The sequence below is a fragment of the Rattus norvegicus genome, chromosome X (assembly GCF_036323735.1).
Source record: "Rattus norvegicus strain BN/NHsdMcwi chromosome X, GRCr8, whole genome shotgun sequence".
Taxonomy (NCBI): Eukaryota; Metazoa; Chordata; class Mammalia; order Rodentia; family Muridae; genus Rattus; species Rattus norvegicus.
The window spans coordinates 47,450,823-47,477,294 of record NC_086039.1 but is presented as its reverse complement, the minus strand read 5'-3'; the positions used below and the strand labels follow the sequence as shown (position 1 = coordinate 47,477,294).

The 26,472-nt window shown below is 38.0% G+C and overlaps 1 protein-coding gene and 1 non-coding gene across 5 annotated transcripts in view; both read left to right on the top strand.

Moving 5' to 3' along the window:
• Positions 1-26,472, top strand: part of Cfap47 (cilia and flagella associated protein 47) — a 355,085-nt gene that overhangs the window by 26,875 nt on the left and 301,738 nt on the right. For all 4 annotated transcript variants that reach the window (XM_063280369.1, XM_063280368.1, XM_063280371.1 and 1 more), the window contains exons 10-13: positions 953-1,169; positions 19,018-19,170; positions 20,548-20,734; positions 20,826-20,922. In XM_063280369.1, the coding sequence (XP_063136439.1) occupies positions 953-1,169; positions 19,018-19,170; positions 20,548-20,734; positions 20,826-20,922 (654 nt within the window). The remainder of the gene's footprint in view (positions 1-952; positions 1,170-19,017; positions 19,171-20,547; positions 20,735-20,825; positions 20,923-26,472) is intronic.
• Positions 22,824-22,897, top strand: Trnas-aga25 (transfer RNA serine (anticodon AGA) 25). Its single transcript has one exon. It is a non-coding gene; the product is annotated as a tRNA-Ser (tRNA).

The window sequence follows — 26,472 nt, the reverse complement described above, 5'->3', positions numbered from 1 at the left end:
TATAAGATTGTGTGTATCAAACATGGTCAAAACAGTGCTTTCCCCCTTTTTAGAGAAGCTATCAAAGTCAGGTAGAAGGCCTGTTGCAGATTCTCAAATATTTTAATGGTTGCTATGCTTTATTTGTTCTGTATTTTTTCTGGAAGCTAATGTAAACTAGTTTTAATTATATACATATTTTCTGGTTTGTACAATTTTGTTTCATTATGCTTGATATTTTATTAATTGAACCATATGAACTTGATGATACATAGATGTCTTTAAAAATTATAAAAAAAAACAAGAAACCTTTCACTTTCATATAAGTCAATTTAAATCTTCAAATTAGTATGCTTTTTATTATACACATATTTTATTATTATTCAAATTTTATTTTTGCTAAATTGGTTTATATAGGTCCATGTATTGTAAGTGATTTGTATTTTCATAGAGTACTTGAAAATTTTGCATTCATTAAAATCAATTGTCTTAGTCAGTGTTCAAGAGATACTATGCTATTAAGAGATACCATGACCACAGCAACGCATATAAAAAAAAGCATTTAATTGGGGCTTGTTTATAGATTCAGTGGTTTAGTCCATTATTTTCATAGTGGGAGAGCATGGCTGCAGGCAGGCAAACATGTGCTGGAGAAGGATCTGAGAGTTCTACATGTGGATTATCACTTATCAGGAAGAGAGTCACTGGACCTGACTTAAGCATTTGAAAACCCAAACTCTAACCCCCAGAGATACACTTCATCCAACAAGGCCACACCTACTCCAACAAGGCTATACCTCCTAATCCTTGTCAAGAAGAGCCACTGCCTAATGCCCACACATTCATATCTATGACCTATGAGGTTTGTTCGAATCACCACACGAGTTATCTAGTGTATCAAGTATTTGTGGTTAATTTTGAAATGTACAATACAAAGTACTAAATGCTGGCATAATTTCCAATATTATTAAAGGTATATCACCCTTGGTCAGTAATCCCACAAAACATTTTGTGGCCAAAGATTCAGAGAAAAAGGAAGATCTTCTACCTGTTGCTGCAATGCTCCGGTCAACAGCAACGAACCTTCATAATCATTGTTCAAATGATGAGTCAATGAAGAATGCACTGATTGCTTTTCCTAATGATAGAGCTGCAAGTATCAGATGTGGAGACCACCATGAGCATTTCAGGTATTGTAATTTTAATAAATTACAATTCGAAAGATATAATATCCAGGATGATATACAGAGATCTGCAAGATCCTAGTGTTAAAAAAGGAAAGAAATTTTTGTTCTTCTGCCAATTTGAGGAGTACAGTGGTTTTTGAATGCTATAGCATTTGACTCTTTTCTAACCTTTTATACTCTCTACTGTATAATTGTAACAAAATGAATAGCAAGCAAAATACTTTTTTATATACTTTTATAATTAAATTTATTTTTTTAATTTTATTTTTTGGATTTTGTTTTACATTTCAAATGGTATCCCCTTTCCTGATTTCCTGTCATAAATCCCCTCTCCCTTTCCCCCTTCCCTCTACTTCTACTCCCTTTCCACGCTGACATTTCCCTACACTGGGGCATTGAGCCTTGGCAGGACCAAGGACTTCTCCTCCCATTGATTCCCAACAAGGCCACTCTCTGCTACATATATAAATGGAGCCAAGGGTCCCTCTATGTGTACTCTTTGGTTGGTGGTTTAGTCCTGAGGAGCCATGGTTGGTTGATATTGTTGTTCTTACGGGGTTGCAAAATATGTTCTAAACTGTATTATGAACACCAGTAGATAAATGATTGAAATAATCACTATTGAAATTATACTCTAGAATAATTATATTTATTCCACATGATTGTGAGTTTGATTCATCTGAATAAAACAATTTAAATTGTGTGAAACCAATTAACAGTTATATGTTTTGTCACCTCATATGTATATTTCTATTTGACATAAACTTTTAGAGTTGTGTTTGTAAAGAATTTTTAAACTTCAATTTAAGTCCACCATAACCTCAAAGAAATTGCTAAGTTACCACTAATAAGATAAAAGTGGCCAATACATACATGATTTTCTGGCCTTCATCCCAGAATGATTTTAGTATATTCAAGAGTAAAAGATAATTTTTTCTGCCACTTTGTATGTTAATAGTAGACTACCTAAACTTAATAATAGCTCTGTACTCTTTTTTTTTCTACCTGACTCTTTACCTTGGGTTGGGGATGCAGTGGGCATTAAGATCATTTAATTTTTTGTTAAATTTCCTGCTTTACCATTTGATTCTTCAGCCCACATTTTCAGTATCTAAAAAAGAAAAATTCTGACATTTACTGACTTCCTTTATATTTTACTTTTCTAAATTTTACTTACATCTGTCTTTCTTTGTTTCCATTTGATTAGTACCATAAAAACAATTATAAAGATAAAAACAATTATAAAAATCATTCTGACTTTTAAAATAATTATATATTATAAAAAAGTAATTGTGTGTTTTCTTCTAGCTCATAAGATCTCCTCCCCTGAGCAGATGGCGTCTACAAAAATTTGTGACTCTTTCATACAGTGTTTTAATTTAATTTTAATAATTTGTTTCTTAGTCGCTATCAGTTAGATCATAAAAATTATCAGTTAAAACATAAACTTATCAGTTCATATTCATTTATTAGCTATATTTCTCACAATGGAAAGATTTTCACATTACTAGGTTTGTTGTCATTACATGATGAAAAACATTAAAGAAATTTTATTCTGATATATTCATTCTTTTTGTTAATAATTACAATTGCTATTTTATTCTCAGGTATTTAAGAAAATGAAGTAGAGGAATTTATTCATAGCAGTATCCCCTCTATTACTTATATTTTATTGGTTATTTTAGTTATTTACATTTCAAATATTATCTCCCTTCCCAGTTTCCCCTCTTGCCTTTATGAGGGTGTTTCCTTCCCTGTGAACCCCCATCCCCAACCCCTCTCTCGCTCTTGCCCCAGAGGTCTAGTGTTCCCCTATCCTGTATCATCACACCTCCATAGGACCAAGGGGCTCTCCTCCCATTGATGCCAGATAAGGCTTATATATTGAGCTGGAGCCATGGTTACCTGCTATGTACTCTTTGGTTGGTGGTTTAATCCCTGGAAGCTTTGTTGGGCCTGGTTGATTGACATTGTTGTTCTTCCTATGAGGTTGCAAACCCCTTCAGCTACTGCATTCCTTGCCCTAACTTCTCCATTGGGATCCTCATGCTCAGCCCAAAGTTTGACTGTGTCCATTCACATCTGTATTGGTCCAACTCTGGCAGAGTCTCTCAGTAGACAGCTATACCCCACTTCTGTCAGTAAGCACATTTTGGCATCAGCAATAGTGTCTGGGTTTGGTGTCAGCAGATGTGATGGATCCCTTGGTAGGGCAGTCTCTGGATGGTCATTCCTTTAGTTTCTGCTCCCACCGTTTGTCCCTGTATTTCCTTTTGACAGGAGGAATTTTGGATTAATATGTTTGAGGTGGGGGGTGGTCTCATCCCTCAACTGGGGGCCATGCCTTTCAAATGGATATGGTCTCTACATGTTATATCTCCTCTTTGTTGAGTATTTCTGTTGAAGTCCTCGCTGTTGGGTCCTGAGAACATCTTGGGTCCCTGGCATCTGGAATTTCTAGTAGCTTTCCCCACCACCACCCCACTACACACCTACTTTCAAATCCCTGACATTTTACACATCTCCACCATCTCCTCCCATATCTGAACTGGCCCCCTTTTCCCCTCCCCCTCCTTTTCCCCTTCTGTATCACTCTCTCCCTCTACTTCTCAGAGATTATTCTCTTTCCCATACTGAGTAGTACTGTAGTATCCAGACTTCAGTGTGATCTTCTTTCTTATTAGGTTTCATATGGTCTGTGAGTTATATTGTGGGTATTCAGAGTATATAAGTTTTTGGCTTATAGTCACTTATCAGTGAGGACATACTACTAGTAACATTTTAAGAATGCAAGTGAATGCTGGGTTAGCTTTTCCTGTAGAGACTTGAACAAATATGAATTTATTCCAGATAGGGCCCTAAAAACAGAATAAAGTAACTCCTTCAAATTCAAATTTGTGAACTAGTCAGTGAGTTTATTGGGCTGATTTTCAGCTCACAGTTGAGGGGTTACTTAAAAATAAGTGTACATGATACCCAAGTATCTACATCGTTGCAAAGTGTGACTTCATCATGGATAACTAATATCACGGAAGCTGTATTATTGAGTCTTCCTTTCATTCATCCTTTCACTACCATTTCCAAAGACCACTTCCATGTTTGGGTGAGGAGAGGGGTAAGTAGTGACAGTGTTCCTAGTTGGGGATTCCTTTCTTCCCCATATTGAAAGGGGATATGAACTTCTTTTTTTTTTTCAGTTATTGAATATTTTCTTAATCGACATTTCGAATATTATCACCCTTCACAGTCCACTCCTGAAACCGCCCTGTTCCATCCCCTCACCTCCTACCTCTTCTTTTTTTTAATGGACATTTTTTATTTACAAATGTTACTCTCTTTCCTGGTTTCCTGGCCATAAAACTCTATCCGATTCCCTCCCCCATTCTATGAAGGTCTTCATCCTCCCCAACTACCCCCCTTCCCAACCTCCTGAAATTCCCCTTCACTGGGGGGGTTCAGCCATGGCAGGACCAAGGGCTTCCTTTCCCATTGGTGCCCAACAAGGCCATCCTCTGCTACATATGCAGCTGGAGCCATGGGGCGGATGTCCATATGTAGTTTTTGGATAGTAGTTTAGTTCCTGGGAGCTCTGGTTGGTTGGTATTGTTGTTATTATGGGGTTGCAAGCCCCTCAGCTCCTTAAATCCTTTAATTCATCCAACTGGAACCCCATTCTCAGTTCAGTGGTTTGCTGCTAGCATTCACTTCTGTATTTGACATGTTCTGGCTGAGCATCTCAGGAGACACCTATATCAGGCTCCTGTCAGCATACACTTACTGGCTTCATCAATATTGTCTAGGTTTGGTGGCTTGCTGTATGTTTATGTGCTAGCTCCCCAGATGTGGCAGGCTCTGAATGGCCATTCCTTCAGTCTCTGCTCCTAACTTTGCCTCCATTTCCCCTCTCATGATTATTTTTGTTCTCGCATTTAAGAAGGAGTGAAGCATCCACAATTTGTTCATCCTTCTTGAGGTTCATGTGGTCTGTGGATTGTATCTTGGGTAATTCAAGCTTTGGGGCTTATGTCTACTTATCAATGAGTGAATATAATGTGTGGTATTTGTGATTGGGTTACCTGTCTCAGGATCATATTTTCTAGTTCTTAACTTCTTGAGATCTTTGTATATTTTGGATATTAGCTCTCTATGGAATGTAGATTTGGTAAAGATCTTTTCCCAATCTTTTGGTTGACATTTTGTCCTAATGACAGTGTCCTTTGCCTTACAGAAACTTTGCAGTTTTATGATGTCCTACTTTTTGATTCTTGATCTTAGAGCATAAGCTATTTGTGTTTTGTTCCGGAAATTTTCCCCAATAACCATGTTATTGAGAATCTTCCCCACTTTTTCTTCTATTAATCTGTGTATATCTGGTTTTATGTGGAGGTCCTTGATCCACTTGGCCTTAAGCTTTGTAAGGCTACTGATTTGTTTGAGTTAATTTTATACCCAGCCACTTTGCTGAACTTTTTATCAGAGTTAGTAATTCTCTGGTGGAACTTTTGGGGTCACTTAAGTATACTCTCATATCATCTGCAAATAGTGATATTTGACTTCTTCCTTTCCAATTTGTATCCCTTTGACCTCCTTTTGTTGTCTGATTGCTCTGGCCAGGACTTCAAGAACTATATTGAATAAGTAGGGAGAGAATGGGCAGCCTTGTCTAGTCCCTGATTTTAGTGGGATTGCTTCAAGTTTCTCTCCATTTAATTTAATGTTAGCAACTGGTTTGCTGTATATGGCTTTTTACTATGTTTAGGTATGGGCCTTGAATTCCTGATCTTTGCAGAACTTTTATCATGAAGGGGTGTTGAATTTTGTCAAATGCTTTCTCAGTGATGTCATTTCTCTAATTAAATGATCTGGTGGTTTTCTCTTTTTTGAGTTTATTTATATAGGGGAGTATGTTGTTGGATTTTGGTATATTGAACCATCCCTACATTCCTGGGATGAAACCTACTTGATCCTGATGGATGATCGTTTTGATGCATTCTTGGATTCAGTTTGTGAGACTCTTATTGTGTATTTTTGCATAGATATTCATAAGGGAAATCGGTCTGAAGTTCTCTTTCTTTGTTGGGGCTTTGTGTGGTTTAGATATAAGCATAATTGTGGCTTCATAGAAGAAATTGGGTAGTGATCCATCTGTTTCTATTTTGTGGAATAGTTTGGACAGTATTGGTGTGAGGTCTTCTATGAAGGTCTGATAGAATTCTGCACTAAATCTATCTAGTCCTGGGCTCTTTTTGGTTGGGAAAATTTAGTAACTGCTTCTATTTCTTTAGGAGTTATGGGATTGTTGAGGTGGTTTGTCTGCCCCTGATTTAACTTTGATACCTGGTATTTGTCTAGAAAATTGTCCATCTTCTCATGATTTTCCAGTTTTGTTGAGTGTAGGCTTTTGTAGTAGGATCTGATGATTTTTTGAATTTCCTCAGAATCTATTGTTATGCCTCCCTATTCATTTCTTATTTTCTTTATTCGGATACACTCCCTGTGCCTTCTTCTTAGTCTGGTTAAGGGTTTATCTATCTTGTTTTTCTCAAAGAACAAGCTCCTGGTTTTGTTGATTCTTTGTATAGTCCTTTTTGTTTCTATTTGGTTGATTTCAGTCCTGAGTTTGATTATTTCCTGACTTCTACTCCTCTTGGGTGTATTTGCTTCTTTTTGTTCTAGAGCTTTTAGGTGTGCTGTCAAGCTGCTAATGTATGATCTCTCCTGTTTCTTTTTGGAGGCACTCAGTGTTATGAGTTTTCCTCTTCAGATGGCTTTCATTGTGTCACATAAGTTTGGGTATGTTGTGCCTTCATTTTCATTAAATTCTAAAAAAATCTTTGATTTCATTCTTTCTTCCTTCTCCAAGTTATCATTGAGTAGAGCATTGTTCAACTTCCATGTATATGTGGGCTTTCTGTTGTTTTTGTTGTTATTGAAGACCAGCTTAGTCCGTGGTGATCTTATAGGATGCATGGGATTATTTCATTCTCCTTTTATCTGTTGAGGCCTTTTTTTGTGACTAATATATAGTCAGTTTTGGAGAAGGTACCATGCGGTTTTGAGAAGGAGGTATATTCTTTTCTTTTAGGATGAAATGTTCTGTAGACATCTGTTAAATCTATTTGGTTGATAACTTCTGTTAATTTCACTATGTCTGTGTTTATTTTCTGTTTCTATGATCCGTCTGATGATGAGGGTGTAATGTTGATATCTTCTATTATTATTGTGTGAGGTACAATGTGTGCTTTGAAATTTACTAAGGCTTCTTTTATGAATAATTGGCCTTGCATTTGGAACATAGATATTTAGGACTGAGAGTTCATCTAGGTGGATTTTTCCATTAATGAATATGAGGTGTACTTTCTTCTATTTTTTGATTCCTTTTGGTTGAAAGTCAATTTTATTTGATACTACAATGGCTGCCCCTACTTGTTGCTTCAGACCTTTTGCTTGCAAAATTGTTTTGTAGCATTTTACTCTGAGGCAGTGTCTGTCTTTGTCTCTGAAGTGTGTTTACTTCATGGAGCAAAATACTGGGTCCTCTTTACTTATCCTATCTGTTAGTCTATGTTTTTTTATTGGGGGAATTTAGTCCATAGATGTTAAGAGATATTAAGGAATAGTGATTGTTGTTTCCTGTTATTTTTATTGTTAGAGGTGAAATTATGTTTGTGTGTCTCTCTTGCTTTGGTTTCATTGCAAGGAGATTAGTTTCTTTCTTTTTATAGGGTATAGCTTCCTTCCTTGTGTTTTGCTTTACATCTCTTATCCTTTGTAGGGCTGGATTTGCAGAAAGATATTGTGTAAATTTGGTTTTGTCATAATATCTTGGTTTCTCCATCTATGTGAATTGAGAATTTTGTTGGATCTAGTAGCCTGGCCCTGCATTTGTGTTCTCTTAGGGTCTGTATGACATCTGGCCAGGATCGTCTGGCTTTACCAGCCTCTGGTGAGAAGTCTGGTGTAATTCTGATAGGTCTTCCTTTATATGTTACTTGATCTTTTTCCCTTACTGCTTTTAATATTCTTTCTTTGTTTTTTTCATTTAGTGTTTTGACTATTATGTGATAGGAGGGATTTCTTTTGTGATTTAATCTATTTGGTGTTCTATAGGCTTCTTGTATATTTATGGGCATGTCTTTCTTTATGTTAGGGCAGTTTTCTTCTATAATTTTATTGAAGATACTTACAGGCCCCTTTAATTTGGGTGTCTTCACTCTCTTCTGTACCTATATCCTCAGGTTTGATCTTCTCATTGTGTCCTGGATTTCCTGGATGTTTTGGGTTAGGAGGAGCTTTTTGCAATTTACATTATCTTTGATGATTGTGTTCATATTTTCTATGATATTTTCTGCCCTCAGATTCTCTCTTGTATCTCTTGTATTCTCTTGTTGATGTTTATATCTGTGACTCCTGATCATGTTTTCTACCTCCAGGGTTGTCTTTTTTGTCCTTTCTGTATTCTTTCTATTTCCATGAATGGTTTTGTTCAATTCCTTCACCTGTTTGGTTGTGTTTTCCTGTAATTCTTTAAGGGATTCTTTATGGCATTTTTGTATTTCCTGTTTAAGGTTTTCTACTTGTTTACCTGTGTTTTCCTATATTTCTTTTTTTTTCTTGTTATCAATTAAGTTTTTTTTTTAATAACTTGAGTATTTCTTGTATACATTTCGAGTGTTATTCCCTTTCCCGGTTTCCGGGCAAACATCGCCCTCCCCCCTCCCCTTCTTTATGGGTGTTCCCCTCCCCATCCTCCCCCCATTGCCACCCTCCCCCCAACAATCTAGTTCACTGGGGGTTCAGTCTTAGCAGGACCCAGGCCTTCCCCTTCCACTGGTGATCTTATTAGGATATTCATTGCTTCTTATGAGGTTAGAGTCCAGGGTCAGTCCATGTATAAACTTTAGGTAGTGGCTTAGTCCCTGGAAGCTCTGGTAGCTTGGCATTGTTGTACATATGGTGTCTCGAGCCCCTTGAAGCTCTTCTACTTCTTTCTCTGATTCCTGCAACGGGGGTTCTATTCTCAGTTCAGTGGTTTGCTGCTGGCATTCGCCTCTGTGTTTGCTGTATTCTGGCTGTGTCTTTCAGAAGAGATCGACATCCGGCTCCTGTCGGCCTGCACTTCTTTTGCTTCATCCATCTTGTCTAATTGGATGGCTGTATATGTATGGGCCACATGTGGGGCAGGCTCTGAATGGGTGTTCCTTCTGTGTCTGTTTTTTTTTTGTTTTTTTTTTTTATTAACTTGAGTATTTCTTATAGACATTTCGAGTGTTATTCCCTTTCCCGGTTTCCGGGCAAACATCCCCCTCCCCCCTCCCCTTCCTTATGGGTGTTCCCCTCCCAACCCTCCCCCCATTGCCGCCCTCCCCCCATAGACTAGTTCACTGGGGGTTCAGTCTTAGCAGGACCCAGGGCTTCCCCTTCCACTGGTGCTCTTACTAGGATATTCAATGCTACCTATGGGGTCAGAGTCCAGGGTCAGTCCATGTATAGTCTTTAGGTAGTGGCTTAGTCCCTGGAAGCTCTGGTTGCTTGGCATTGTTGTACTTTTGGGGTCTCGAGCCCCTTCAAGCTCTTCCAGTTCTTTCTCTGATTCCTTCAATAGGGGACCTATTCTCAGTTCAGTGGTTTGCTGCTGGCATTCGCCTCTGTATTTGCTGTATTCTGGCTGTGTCTCTCAGGAGCGATCTACATCCGGCTCCTGTCAGTCTGCACTTCTTTGCTTCATCCATCTTGTCTAATTGGGTGGCTGTATATGTATGGGCCACATGTGGGGCAGGCTCTGAATGGGTGTTCCTTCAGTCTCTGTTTTAATCTTTGCCTCTCCCTTCCCTGCCAAGGGTATTCTTTTTCCTCATTTAAAGAAGGAGTGAAGCATTCACATTTTGATCATCCGTCTTGAGTTTCGTTTGTTCTAGGGATCTAGGGTAATTCAAGCATTTGGGCTAATAGCCACTTATCAATGAGTGCATACCATGTATGTCTTTCTGTGATTGGGTTAGCTCACTCAGGATGATATTTTCCAGTTCCAACCATTTGCCTACGAATTTCATAAACTCGTTGTTTTTGATAGCTGAGTAATATTCCATTGTGTAGATTTACCACATTTTCTGTATCCATTCCTCTGTTGAAGGGCATCTGGGTTCTTTCCAGCTTCTGGCTATTATAAATAAGGCTGCAATGAACATAGTGGAGCACGTGTCTCTTTTATATGTTGAGGCATCTTTTGGGTATATGCCCAAGAGAGGTATAGCTGGATCCTCAGGCAGTTCAATGTCCAATTTTCTGAGGAACCTCCAGACTGATTTCCAGAATGGTTGTACCAGTCAGCAATTGCACCAACAATGGAGGAGTGTTCCTCTTTCTCCACATCCTCGCCAGCATTTGCTGTCACCTGAGTTTTTGATCTTAGCCAATCGCACTGGTGTGAGGTGAAATCTCAGGGTTGTTTTGATTTGCATTTCCCTTATGACTAAAGATGTTGAACATTTCTTTAGGTGTTTCTCAGCCATTCGGCATTCCTCAGCTGTGAATTATTTGTTTAGCTCTGAACCCCATTTTTTAATAGGGTTATTTGTTTCCCTGCGGTCTAACTTCTTGAGTTCTTTGTATATTTTGGATATAAGGCCTCTATCTGTTGTAGGATTGGTAAAGATCTTTTCCCAATCTGTTGGTTGCCGTTTTGTCCTAACCACAGTGTCCTTTGCCTTACAGAAGCTTTGCAGTTTTATGAGATCCCATTTGTCGATTCTTGATCTTAGAGCATAAGCCATTGGTGTTTTGTTCAGGAAATTTTTTCCAGTGCCCATGTGTTCCAGATGCTTCCCTAGTTTTTCTTCTATTAGTTTGAGTGTGTCTGGTTTGATGTGGAGGTCCTTGATCCACTTGGACTTAAGCTTTGTACAGGGTGATAAGCATGGATCGATCTGCATTCTTCTACATGTCTGTGTCTGTTTTAATCATTGCCCCTCTATTCCCTGCCAAGGGTATTCTTGTTCCCCTTTTAAAGAAGGAGTGAAGCATTCACATTTTGATCATCCGTCTTGAGTTTCATTTGTTCTAGGCATCTAGGGTAATTCAAGCATTTGGGCTAATAGCCACTTATCAATGAGTGCATACCATGTGTGTTTTTGTGTGATTGGGTTACCTCACTCAGGATGATATTTTCCAGTTCCAACCATTTGCCTACGAATTTCATAAAGTCATTGTTTTTGATAGCTGAGTAATATTCCATTGTGTAGATGTACCACATTTTCTGTATCCATTCCTCTGTTGAAGGGCATCTGTGTTCTTTCCAGCTTCTGGCTATTATAAATAAGGCTGCAATGAACATAGTGGAGCACGTGTCTTTTTTATATGTTGTGGCATCTTGTGGGTATATGCCCAAGAGAGGTATAGCTGGATCGTCAGGCAGTTCAATATCCAATTTTCTGAGGAACCTCGAGACTGATTTCCAGAATGGTTGTACCAGTCTGCAATCCCACCAACAATGGAGGAGTGTTCCTCTTCCTCCCCATCCTCGCCAGCATCTGCTATCACCTGAGTTTTTGATCTTAGCCATTCTCACTGGTGAGAGGTGAAATCTCAGGGTTTTTTGATTTGCATTTCCCTTATGACTAAAGATGTTGAGCATTTCCTGAGGTGTTTCTCAGCCATTCGGCATTCCTCAGCTGTGAATTGTTTAGCTCTGAACCCCATTTTTTAATAGGGTTATTTGTCTCCCTGCGATCTAACTTCTTGAGTTCTTTGTATATTTTGGATATAAGGCCTCTATCTGTTGTAGGATTGGTAAGGATCTTTTCCCAATCTCTTGGCTGTTTTGTCCTAACCACAGTGTCCTTTTCCTTACAGAAGCTTTGCAGTTTTATGAGATCCCATTTGTCTATTCTTGATCTTAGAGCATAAGCCATTGGTGTTTTGTTCCGGAAATTTTTTCCAGTGCCCATGTGTTCCAGATGCTTCCCTAGTTTTTCTTCTATTAGTTTGAGTGTGTCTGGTTTGATGTGGAGGTCCTTGATCCACTTGGACTCAAGCTTTGTACAGGGTGATAAGCATGGATCGATCTGCATTCTTCTACATGTTGCCCTCCAGTTGAACCAGCACCATTTGCTGAAAATGCTATCTTTTTTCCATTGGATGGTTTTGTCTCCTTTGTCAAAAATCAAGTGACCATAGGTGTGTGGGTTCATTTCTGGGTCTTCAATTCTATTCCATTGGTCTATCTGTCTGTCTCTGTACCAATACCATGCAGTTTTTATCACTATTGCTCTGTAATACTGCTTGAGTTCAGGGATAGTGATTCCCCCTGAAGTCCTTTTATTGTTGAGGATAGCTTTAGCTATCCTGGGTTTTTTGTTATTCCAGATGAATTTGCAAATTGTTCTGTCTAACTCTTTGAAGAATTGGATTGGTATTTTGATGGGGATTGCATTGAATCTGTAGATTGCTTTTGGTAAAATGGCCATTTTTACTATATTAATCCTGCCAATCCATGAGCATGGGAGATCTTTCCATCTTCTGAGGTCTTCTTCAATTTCTTTCCTCAGTGTCTTGAAGTTCTTATTGTACAGATCTTTTACTTGCTTGATTAAAGTCACACCGAGGTACTTTATATTATTTGTGTCTATTATGAAGGGTGTCATTTCCCTAATTTCTTTCTCGGCTTGTTTCTCTTTTGTGTAGAGGAAGGCTACTGATTTATTTGAGTTAATCTTATACCCAGCCACTTTTCTGAAGTTGTTTATCAGCTTTAGTAGTTCCCTGGTGGAACTTTTGGGATCACTTAAATATACTATCATATCATCTGCAAATAGTGATATTTTGACCTCTTCTTTTCTGATCTGTATCCCCTTGACCTCCTTTTGTTGTCTGATTGCTCTGGCTAGAACTTCAAGAACTATATTGAATAAGTAGGGAGAGAGTAGGCAGCCTTGTCTTGTCCCTGATTTTAGTGGGATTGCTTCAAGTTTCTCTCCATTTAGTTTAATGTTAGCAACTGGTTTGCTGTATATGACTTTTACTATGTTTAGGTATGGGCCTTGAATTCCTATTCTTTCCAGGACTTTTATCCTGAAGGGGTGTTGAATTTTGTCAAATGTTTTCTCAGCATCTAATGAAATGATCATGTGGTTTTGATCTTTCAGTTTGTTTATATAATGGATCACGTTGATGGTTTTCCGTATAATAAACCATCCCTGCATGCCTGGGATGAAGCCTACTTGATCATGGTAGATGATTGCTTTGATGTGCTCTTGGATTTGGTTTGCCAGAATTTTATTGAGTATTTTTGCGTCGATATTCATAAGGGAAATTGGTCTGAAGTTCTCTTTCTTTGTTGGGTCTTTGTGTGGCTTAGGTATAAGAGTAATTGTGGCTTCATAGAAGGAATTCTGTAGTGCTCCATCTGTTTCAATTTTGCGGAATAGTTTGGATAGTATTGGTATGAGGTCTTCTATGAAGGTCTGATAGCATTCTGCACTAAACCCGTCTGGACCTGGGCTCTTTTTGGTTGGGAGAACTTGAATGACTGCTTCTATTTCTTTAGGAGTTATGGGGTTGTTTAACTGGTTTATCCATTCCTGATTTAACTTCGGTACCTCGTATCTGTCTAGGAAATTGTCCATTTCCTGCAGATTTTCAAGTTTTGTTGAATATAGGCTTTTATAGTAAGATCTGATGATTTTTTTAATTTCCTCTGAATCTGTAGTTATATCCCCGTTTTCATTTCTGATTTTGTTAATTTGGACACACTCTCTGTGTCCTCTCGTTAGTTTGGCTAAGGGTTTATCTATCTTGTTGATTTTCTCATAGAACAAACTTTTGGTTCTGTTGATTCTTTCTATGGTCCATTTTGTTTCTACTTGGTTGATTTCAGCTCTGAGTTTGATTATTTCCTGCCTTCTACTCCTCCTGGGTGTATTTGCTCCTTCTTGTTCTAGATCTTTTAGGTGTACTGTCAAGCTGCTGACATATGCTCTCTCCTGTTTCTTTCTGCAGGCACTCAGCACTATGAGTTTTCCTCTTAGCACAGCTTTCATTGTGTCCCATAAGTTTCGGTATGTTGTAGCTTCATTTTCATTAAATTCTAAAAAGTCTTTAATTTCTTTCTTTATTTCTTCCTTGACCGGGTTATCATTGAGTAGAGCATTGTTCAATTTCCACGCATATGTGGGCATTCTTCCCTTATTGTTTTTGAAGACCAGTTTTAGGCCGTGGTGGTCCGACTGCACACATGGGATTATTTCTATCTTTCTGTACCTGTTGAGGCCCGTTTTTTGACCAATTATATGGTCAATTTTGGAGAAAGTATCATGAGGAGCTGAGAAGAAGGTATATCCTTTTGCTTTAGGATAGAATGTTCTATAAATATCTGTTAAGTCCATCTGGCTCATGACTTCTCTTAGTCTGTCTACGTCTCAGTTATATTTCTGTTTCCATGATCTGTCCATTGATGAGAGTGGGGTGTTGAAATCTCCTACTATTATTGTGTGAGGTGCAATGTGTGTTTTGAGCTTTAATAAGGTTTCTTTTACGTATGTAGGTGCCCTTGTATTTGGGGCATAGATATTTAGGATTGAGAGTTCATCTTGGTGGATTTTTCCATTGATGAATATGAAGTGTTCTTCCTTATCTTTTTTGATGACTTTTAGTTGAAAATTGATTCTATTTGATATTAGAATGGCTACTCCAGCTTGCTTCTTCTGACCATTTGCTTGGAAAGTTGTTTTCCAGCCTTTCACTCTGAGGTAGTATCTGTCTTTGTCTCTGAGGTGTGTTTCCTGTAGGCAGCAGAATGCAGGGTCCTCGTTGTGTATCCAGTTTGTTAGTCTATGTCTTTTTATTGGGGAGTTGAGGCCATTGATGTTGAGAGATATTAAGGAACAGTGAATATTGCTTCTTGTTATATTCATATTTGGATATGAGGTTATGTTTGTGTGCTCTTCTTCTCTTTGTTTTGTTGCCAAGATGATTAGTTTTTTGCTTCTTCTAGGGTATAGTTTGCCTCCTTATGTTGGGCTTTACCATTTATTATCCTTTGTAGTGCTGGATTTGTAGAAAGATATTGTGTAAATTTGGTTTTGTCATGGAATATCTTGGTTTCTCCATCTATGTTAATTGAGAGTTTTGCAGGATACAGTAACCTGGGCTGGCATTTGTGTTCTCTTAGGGTTTGTATGACATCTGTCCAGGATCTTCTGGCTGTCATAGTCTCTGTCGAAAAGTCTGGTGTGATTCTGATAGGTCTGCCTTTATATGTTACTTGACCTTTTTCCCTTACTGCTTTTAATATTCTTTCTTTATTTTGTGTGTTTGGTGTTTTGACTATTATGTGTCGGGAGGTGTTTCTTTTCTGGTCCAATCTATTTGGAGTTCTGTAGGCTTCTTGTATGCCTATGGGTATCTCCTTTTTTAGGTTAGGGAAGTTTTCTTCTATGATTTTGTTGAAGATATTTACTGGTCCTTTGAGCTGGGAGTTTTCACTCTCTTCTATACCTATTATCCTTAGGTTTGATCTTCTCATCGAGTCCTGGATTTCCTGTATGTTTTAGGCCAGTAGCTTTTTCTGCTTTACATTATCTTTGACAGTTGAGTCAATGATTTCTATGGACTCTTCTGCTCCTGAGATTCTCTCTTCCATCTCTTGTATTCTGTTGGTGAAGCTCGTATCTACAGCTCCTTGTCTCTTCTTTTGGTTTTCTATATCCAGGGTTGTTTCCATGTGTTCTTTCTTGATTGGTTCTATTTCCTTTTTTAATTCCTTCAACTTTTTGATCATGTTTTCCTGGAATTCTTTCAAGGATTTTTGCAATTCCCCTCTGTAGGCTTCTACTTGTTCTCTAAGGGAGTTCTTCATGTCTTTCTTGAAGTCCTCCAGCATCATGGTCAAATATGATTTTGAAACTACATCTTGCTTTTCTGGTGTGTTTGGATATTTCGTGTTTGCTTTGGTGGGAGATTTGGGCTCCGATGATGCCATGTAGTCTTGGTTTCTGTTGCTTGTGTTCCTGCGCTTGCCTCTCGCCATCAGATTATCTCTAGTGTTACTTTGTTCTTCTATTTCTGACAGTGGCTAGACTGTCCTGTAAGCCTGTGTGTCAGGAGTGCTGTAGACCTGTTTTCCTGTTTTCTTTCAGCCAGTTATGGGGACAGAGTGTTCTGCTTTCGGGCGTGTAGTATTTCCTATCTACAGGTCTTCAGCTGTTCCTGTGGGTCTGTGTCTGGAGTTCACCAGGGAGCTCACCTGCAGCAGAGAAGTTGGTCTTACCTGTGGTCCCCAGGCTCAAGTTTGCTCATGGGGTGTTTTCCTCTGGCGTCAGAGATGTGTGTAGAATGCCGTCTCTTCTGGTTTCCCAGGCTTGTCTGCCCAGCTGAAGGTTTAGCTCTCCCTCCCACGGGATTTGGGTGCAGAGAACTGTTTATCCGGTAGCTCTCTTCAGGTTATGGCGGTGTCTCAGGCGCAGTGGTCCTGCTGCTCTTGGGCCCTCCTCTATGGGAACCCAGAGGCAGTATACAGTTTCCTCTTGGGCCGGGGATGTGGGCAGTGGTGGGCACTGTCGGTGATCTCTTCCGCTCTGCAGCCTCAGGAGTGCCCACCCGACCAGGCGGTGAGGTCTCTCTCCCACGGGGTTTGGGAGCAGAGAGCTGCTGCGGGCCAGGATCTGCGGGTTTGGGACTCCTGGTAAACAGCCCTTATATCTTTAAGGGAGTTATTTATGTCTTTCTTAAAGTCCTCTATCATCATCATGAGATGTGATTTTAAATACAAATCTTTCCTTTCTGATCTTTTGGGATATGCAATATTTGTTTTTGTGGTAGAACTGAGCTCTGATGATGCTAAGTAGCCTTGGTTTCTGTTGCATAGTTTCCTATACTTGCATCTGACCCCCATGATGTCTCTGGTGTTAGCTTCTTTTGCTGTCTCTGAGAGTGGTTTGTCCCTCCTGTAGGCCTGTGTGTCATTGCTCCTGTAGACTTGTTTTCTTTCAGCTAGATCTGGGAACAGAGAAGCTGCTCCTAGGTTTGTGTGTTCTGAAGCCTCCAGGTGGGTCGCTTGGAGCTGAAGAGTTGGTCTTACCTCTGCTCTCAGGTGTGTCAGAGCTCCTGTTTACTGGCTTTCTGCTCTCAGTGCAGGCAGAAACCTGTAGTGTCCTGCCCCTGACAGTTCTCCGGTCCCAGTGCACAGAGGTCATAGAGGGCACAGGGCCAGTTCCTCTTGGATCTTTAATATGGGCAAAAGCAGTTTGCTCCTCTTAGGTCTGAGGATTTGCCAAACTTCTGAGGACTCAGCTCTCTCCCCAACAGGATTTGTGTGCTGGGAGCTGTGGGACAGGTTCAGTTTAGTTCTGGGTGCAGGCAGAATCCAGAAGTTTCCTGCTGCTGACTGCTCCTATATTCTTGCATCCAGAGGACACTAGGCAGGTTCCTCTTGGGCCAGGAATTGTGAGTGGAAGTTGTGGTCTCCTCTGGGCTCTCAGGATTATCTGTTCCTCTGAGTGTCCAGCTCCCCACCCCATGGGATTTGGGTGCCACCTCCTTCCTCCTGCTTCTCTGCCCTGGCATTCTCCTACACTGTGTCACTGAACCTTGACAGGACTAAGGGCCTCTTTTTTCCATTGATGCCTGATAAAGCTTATCCTCTGCCACGTATGCAGCTGGAGCCATGGGTTGCTCCATGTGTTCTCTTAGGTTGGTAGTTTACACTCTGGGAGCTCCTGGAGATTTGGTTGGTTGATATTTTTGTTCTTTGTTTGAGAACAAAACAGCTACCTTAATCTTTTCACTAACTCTCTCATTGGGAACTATGTTCTCAGTTCAGTGGTTGATTGTGAGCATCCGCCTTTGTATTTGTCAGGCTCAGCTATATCAGTCTCCTGTCAGCATGCACCTATTGGCATCCGTAATAGTACCTTGTTTTGTTGACTGTATATGGAATGTATTCCCATGTGTGGCAATGTCTGAATTGCCTTTCCTTCATTCTCTCCTCCACAATTTGTCTCTGTATCTCTTCCTGTGAGTATTTTGTTCCCTGTTCTAAGAAGTACTGAAGGATCTACACTTTTGTCTTTCTTCTTCTTGAACTTCATGTGGTCTGTGTTTTTATTCTGAGCTTTTGGGCTAATATCCACTTATCAATGATTTCATACCATGTGTGATATTTTGTGATTGTGTTACCACACTCAGAATGACATGTTCTAGTTCCATACGTCTTTAGGGAGTGGATAACCTTATATCATATGATTTATGCTGGCCCAGCCTTAGTCTTGGCATTGGGAAAATCAGTTCAGTATTATCATAGATCTATTTTGCAATGAAATGTAAAAGATTGTTAGCCTACACCACAGCAAAATTTCTTAGTAGTTCTCAATCTTATAGAGCCACAGAGCTTTTTCCATGATTCTTATTTTTGGGAGAGGGAAGGTACCTAGATAATATATAATCTAATAATAGTGTGTTTGGTAAAAAAAAAATCAGTGTTTTTCTTTCTCTATTTTTCTAATCTAATCCACTCCCTGAAAACCTCTAATAGTCAGAAACCTTTTTTTGTTCTCTGGAACATAAGGGTCTGTTTTTCCCATAATAGATAGATAGATAGATAGATAGATAGATAGATAGACAGATAGATAGTGAGTGTGTGTATTGTGTGCGTGTTTGTGTACATATAGTTATATATTACCCTCACTCTAGATCTACATGCAGTGCTGTCTTCATACTTCACATAATATGCAGTTGGTCCTAATGCACTATTTAATGCCTCTGACTTGACATTTAAAATGACTAATAGGTATTTGCTAAATCTTGATTGAAAAGGTTAATGTGTGGATTTTAACAGAATACCTTGTTTATCTTATAGAACAATTTTCACAAAGATGCCAAGGTATGATTATACAGATCCTGATTATGAATACACTGATTTGGAAAAACTGGAAAGAAAAGCACATCGAGATTACTACACAAACTATATTAACAATTTAAGAACTGTACGCCTACACAAAGAAGCACTGAGGTAAAGTTAGTTCTTCAAACATTGTGTCTAAAAACCAGATTTTTTTTTAATTTTATTGGTATTCACTAATCTTTTCTTATAGTCTAGTCTAGGCATTATCTCCCCCCAACCTGTTCACACTGTGACAATCATTCATTAGATTTTTCTCCCCTGTCTTTCATAGGTTGTCCCTATTACTCCACCCTACCAGACCTCCCCACTGCCTGTGGCCTCAAGTCTCATAAATTTGGGCAGTACAGTATAATAATTGAATATAATCATCAAATCAGGGTATTTGTTATTGTCATCATAAACAGTTTTATAACTTTTGATCAATGTAATATTTAAAGATATTTATGAATTATATTTGGACATTTGAGGATACATATGAAATGTATTTGAGTCAAATCAAGGAAATGGAATTTTAATTTTCTTGTCATTACTTTTTTTGGAGCTTTGAGTTTTCCCATATCATTTTCCACGGTGGCTGTATGTAACCCCCAATATTTTTGGATTTGCATTTCTTCACTTCTTTTTAACATTGTTTTGTCATTTTAATAATACCCATTTTAATAATCTCAGTGACATTTTGATTCTTGTTTTTCTGGTGGTTAAAGACACTGAGCATTATAAAGTAAATTTTGTGGGCCTTTTTTTTTAAGTATGCATTCATTGAATTTATATAGAGCTTAATTTGTTTATTGAAGGGCTGTTGTTGAGGTTTTTTTTGTTGTTGTTATGTGTATATTCTGGATAAATCTCTTCATATGAATAATTTGCATGTTTTTTGCTAACTTTTTATTTGGAGTTATCTCAGGTAGTTTTTTTTTTCCTAGTGGAAGACCTCAAGGCAGGGATTCTTCTATAAGTAGTTCACTAAAAGTATATTTCCAAGACAATGTTGTATAAGATGTTAGAATCAGAGTACAAACATTAGGGGAAGAGTTGATATATTTCAGATTAAGTGTGTACTTACTCCGATGGCAAGATTCTTTTGAACATAAATGACATCAATTATTGTTTTCATCTTGAACCACAGATACATTTTACTTTGCTCTAAAACACTCAGTGACTGTGTTTTCCCTTTTGAATGTGACAGAGATAAAAGTTTGTATATAACTTCCTCTGTGAGGCATTTAAGAAGAGTTGAGGCCACACAGTGGAAGCAAACCTGCAGATTAGTATACCAATTCACGTAAATAGATATAGATAAGGCTATAATAGTGTTCCCCTGGAGGATATTTGCACTTATTACTATATTTTCTGAAGAACTTCCTCAATTACTCATTATTATTATTGTTATGATGCTATTATTATTAATAATGGTAATTATAATAATACATAATATGTAATTAGTAATAAATAATATCATATCATCTTTATTATTTTTTTAAATAGGGAACGCAAGTTACTAGTTAATGAAGTAGATATTGGCATGCAGCCATCATCTGGTCTAAGGTCACCATCACTATCTCAATCAGAAATAGAAGAAATACCTTCTTCTTCAAAAACTTCTGTCAAAGCTAAAAGATTGTTGAGCACCAAGAAAATAGCATCCAGAGAGTCAGAATCTCTGCAGAGAAAGGCATGTGCAATGCTTTCCATTTTCTTTTCACATTACGATAATTCTACAAATGTCTCTTACTAATATTGAATGATTAATTTTGGAAAAACAGATCAGCAGAGGGCTTAAATCGAAGCCAACTACTCACCAAGAAAAACATGACTGCAGCAAAGTTTTGACACCAAAGCAAATTCATCAAGTAATAGTTGGTAAGATTATGCATAAATATGCTATGTTCTTTTTGTTGGTTAGTTGGTTGTTTTTGCATGTGTGTGTGTATTGATTTTATTATTTTTATACGATATATTTGATCATAACCCCCACCAGCTCTTTCTAGATCCTACTCATATCCCTATCTACACGATTTATATTGTATTCTCCCTGCCTCTCAAAAGAAGATTTCATTAAAATGGTAGAATAGGAAGACAACAGTAATTGTGCAACTGTTCTTGGACAGATGTGTCATTGTGAGAGCTTTGACCTTCGCTTCCTAAGTGAATCTCTACTAGGACCAAAGACACATGGGTGATAGCTCTGTGCTCAGGCTAGCAGATAATAGTCCAAGACTTAGATCAAGAAAGATTGCCTCAATCCCCAATCCCAGTTTACAGGTATTCTTGTCTTCAAGATCTGCTGTCAACTTGGTAGTTACAATTTAAAAAGATAATGCACACATGAACATTGCTGAGAGTAAAGTTTTGAGCCTATCTAATAGATAGTTATCAAGTTCATGAGGTGAGACATATGGTAGTTATCATTATTTATTATTTTACAATGTAGACATAAATAAAATATGTCCCACAGGTTAAAATATGCAGTTAAAAATAAGAAAAATGTGATATGTTGATAAAATAGAATATAATTATGTTAAAAAAGAAATTCTGAAATTTTTTTCTAAAGGAATTCAATATGAAAGGCTCTGAAATAAATCATGCACACCAAGACAAATGCCACATTATCTTGTGTTTTATGGAATTAAAAGAAGCACTTGGGCCTATAAAAGCAAAGAATAATCTAGTTTTTCCCAGGGTTTGTGTGAGATAGAGAACAAAATAGGAATGTTTGTCAAAGGATGAAAAACTTCATTTAGTATAAGTTCTGGAGAGCTATTGTTTAGTGTTGTGACTACAGTTAATGACAAAATTTTATGTAATTGAAAAATCAGTCGTGATAATGTATAAATGTTTGCACCATAAAATTGACTGTGTGAGGTGATAGATATTACAGTTAGATTTATTCAATCCTTTAATAATGCACATGTATTTGACAACATGGAGCATGGTGTAACATGTACAAATATTGTTAGTTTTATCTTTAAAAAACTGGCAGAAATGGATCAAAACTCATTATTTTTATAGAGGGATATGTATCTATCTATATGAAAATATCATTAACTTTGGGAAAATAAAATGTTTTCATTTTAAAAATAAAAGCATAATTGACAAAACATCTAAAAATTCAGATATTAATCAAAGCTAAGTATTTTTGCTTTTCTGTAAAGATAATAATAGGGGAATAAAAACACCTGTGACTAAAATAAATTGTGCATCTGAAAGTTTATTTTTAACTAATATATATATACATATATATGTATATATATAATAAAACTTAAGAAAACACAACTAAAGTTTAACAAATAGGCTAAAAATTTAATAGACAGTTTATTAAAGAAAATACATAATTGTATTTCTCACATATTAAAATATACGTTGTTAGATTTTAAGGGCATGCAAAATTAAACCAAAATGAGATGATACTATAAATTTAGTAGATGACTAAAAGTAAACCGTGAAGGAAAAGTATGATAGTTTTACTATGCTTGGCCCAGGAAGTGGCACTGTTAGGGAGTGTAACCTTTTGGAATAGGTGTGGCCTTGTTAGAGGAAGTATATCACTGTGGGGGTGGACTTTGAGACCCTCCTCCTAGCTGCCTGGAAGATGGTCTTCTGACTGCTTCAAAACAAGATACAGAAGTCGCAGCTCCTTCTCCAGTGCTATGTCTGCCTGGATTCTGCCATTCTTCCTGCCATGGTGATAATGGACTGAAACTCTGAAACTATAAGCTAGTGCCAATTAAGTGTTGTCCTTTATAAAAGTTGCCTTATAGGGGTTGGGGATTTGGCTCAGTGGTAGAGCGCTTGCCTAGAAAGCACAAGGTCCTGGGTTCGGCCCCCAGTCCCGAAAAAAAAAAAAGAGCTGCCTTATAAAAAGAAACCTAAGGGGGAAATATTTATTTAACTCAAAATTATAGGATTCAGTACACTATTGTACTGAGCAGGAGCTCAGGACAGCTAACCATATCTTTTCTATAGTGAAGAGCAGAAAGAAATGACTGAATACATTCTTTAGTGACTTTCGCACTCATCCATTCCACAACTTCAACTTCAGGTATGGTTCCACCCATAGTGGGCCATGTTGTCTCATACCATCTAAGGTGATCAAGGTAAATTCCCTCAGACATGCCCACAAACTGATCTTGTCTACACAAACTGTGATCCAGTCAGACTCTTTTTTAGGTTACTGTAGACTGAGTCGAGTTGACAGTTGAAAATAAGCATCACATAACACTACATAGTAATATAGAAGTATGAAAAATTTATTTAGAAATGGATGAATATCTCAAAAATTCACTATGAGAAAGAATCCATAAAATTTATTATGTATGAGATAATTGTATTCATGTAAAACTATAGAAAGTGGGCATAATTGAGATGGCTTGCTGAGTAAATATGCTTCCTCTTAAGCTTAAAGACCCGAAGTTGGTTCTCAGAATTCTTATTGTTATGAAAAATAACATTTGTTTTGTCTTCTGACTTCCACACATGTGCTGTGGCACACCCTTATACATGCCCAGAGGGAGGGTGGGAGGGAGGGAAGGAGGGAGGGAGAGACAGACAGAGACAGAGACAGGCATACAAACACACACATAAGTGAATGAATGAATGAATGAATGAATAAATAAATAAATAAATATAATTTAAAGAAACTCTAGAAAGAAAACTAATGTATAGTAATGAATGTGAACATTCTAAGAAATATTGTGGGACTAGTGAGAGGGAATAAAGGTAATGACTTACAAGAAAATGTTTTGGAGTGGTCAGTATTAACATTTGTGCATGTATGTCAGTACTAAAGAAATTGTATATTTAAATATAGTTAGTATATTACTTATGACAAACTATTACAATTAGCAGTTTGAAAACAATGTGAGGTGATAATGCATATTCTGAATATATCCACAAACATGAACATTGTGAATTCAAAATTGACCTTGGTTACATAGTTCACTCTTGTCTCAAAATAAATATGGGATCATATATAATTATGAATTATTATATTATAATTATATTATATATAATTATTACAGTGAAAGCCTTTGGCCTTCGAATGGGAATGCTTAGGAAATTAATCCTGTGTTGTTGAAAATTACTATTTTTTTCCATCTTTATTAAATAGGGTATTTCTTATTTACATTTTAATTGCTATTCCCTTTCCAGGTTTCCAGGTCAACATTTCCCTAACTCCTCCCCCCCCCCTTCCATATGGGTGTTCCGTTCACGATCCTCCCCCCATTACCACCCTTCCCGCAATAATCAAGTTCACTGGGGGGTTCAGTCTTGTCAGGACCAAGGGCTTCCCCTTCCACTGGTGCCCTTACTAGGCTATTCATTGCTACCTATGAGGTTGGAGCTCATGGTCAGTTCATGTATAGTCTTTGGGTAGTGGCTCAGTCCCTGGAAGCTCTGGTTGGTTGACATTGTTGTTCATATGGGGTTTCAAGTCCCTTCACCTCTTTCAGTCCTTTCTCTAATTCCTTCAACAGGGGACCTGTTCTCAGTTCAGAGGTTTGCTGCTGGCATTTGCCTATGTATTTGCTGTATTCTGGCTGTGTCTCTCAGGAGAGATCTACATCAGTTCCTGTCAGTCTGCACTTCTTTTCTTCATCCATTTTATCTCGTTTGGTGGCTATATATGTATGGGCCACATGTGGAGCAGGCTGTGAATGGGTGTTCCTTCAGTCTCTGTTCTAAACTTTGCCTCCCTAACCCCTCACAAGGGTATTCTCGTTTCCCTTTTAAAGAAGGAGTAAAGCATCCACATTTTGGTCATTCTTGAATTTCAGGTGTTCTGTGCATCTAGGGTAATTCGAGCATTTGGGCTAATATCCACTTATCAGTGAGTGCATACCATTTGTGTTTTTCTGTGATTGGGTTACCTCACTCAGGATATTTTCCAGTTCCATCTATTTGCCTATGAATTTAATAAAGTGATTGTTTTTGATAGCAGAGTAGTATTCCATTGTGTAGATGTACCACATTTTTTCTGTATCCATTCCTCTCTTGAAGGGGATCTGGGTTCTTTTCAGCTTCTGGCTATTATAAATAAGGCTGCTATGAAGAAAGTGGAGCATGTGTCTTTTTTATATGTTGGGGCATCTTTTGGGTATATGCCCAAGAGAAGTATAGCTGGGTCTTCAGGTAGTTCAATGTCCAATTTTCTGAGGAACCTACAGACTGATTTCCAGAGTGGTTGTACCAGTCTGTAATCCCACCAACAATGGAGGAGTGTCCCTCTTTCTCTGCATCCTCGCCAGCATTTGTTGTCACCTGAGTTTTTGGTCATAGCCATTCTCATTGGTGTGAGGTGAAATCTCAGGGTTGTTTTGATTTGCATTTCCCTTATGACTAAAGATGTCCAACCTTTCTTTAGTTTTTTCTCAGCCATGCGGAATTCCTCAGCTGTGAATTCTTCATTTAGCTGTGAATCCTATTTTTTAATAGGGTTATTTGTCTCCCTGTGGTCTAACTTCATGGGTTCTTTGTATATTTTGAATATAAGCCCTCTTTCAGTTGTAGGATTGGTAAAGATCTTTTCCAAATCTGTTGGTTGCTGATTTGTCCTAACAACAGTGTACCTTGCCTTACAGAAGCTTTGCAGTTTTATGAGATCCCATTTGTCGATTCTTGCTCTTAGAGCATAAGACATTGTTGTTTTGTTCCAGGAAATTTTCTCCAGTGCCAATGTGTTCGAGATTCCTCCCCACTTTTTCTTCTATTTGTTTGAGTGTATCTGGTTTGATGTGGAGGTCCTTGATCCACTTGGAGCTAAGCTTTGTACAGGGTGATAAGCATGGATCGATCTGCATTCTTCTACCTGCTGGCCTCCAGTTGAACCAGCACAATTTGCTGAAAATGCTATCTTTTTTTCCATTGGATGGTTTTGGCTCCTTTGTCAAAAATCAAGTGACCATAGGGTGTGGGTTCATTTCTGGGTCTTCAATTCTATTCCACTGTTCTGTCTGCCTGTCTCTGTACCAATACCATACAAGTTTTACCACTACTGCTCTGTAATACTGCTTGAGTTCAGGGATAGTCATTCCCCTGGAAGTCCTTTTAGTGTTGAGGATAGTTTTAGCTAACCTGGTGTTTTTGTTATTCCACATGAATTTGAAAATTGTTCTGTCTAACTCTATGAAGACTTGGGTTAGAATTTTGATGAGGATTGCATTGAATCTGTACATTGCTTTTGGTAAAATGGCCATTTTTATTATATTAATCCTTCCAATCCATAAGCATGGGAGATCTTTCCATCTTCTGAGATCTTGTTCAATTTCTTTCTCCAGAGGCTTGAAGTTCTTATCTTACAGATCTTTCATTTGCTTGGTTAAAGTCATACCGAGGTATTTTATATTATTTGGGACTATTGTGAAGGGTGTCATTTCCCTAATTTCTTTCTTGGCTTGTTTCTCTTTTGTGTAG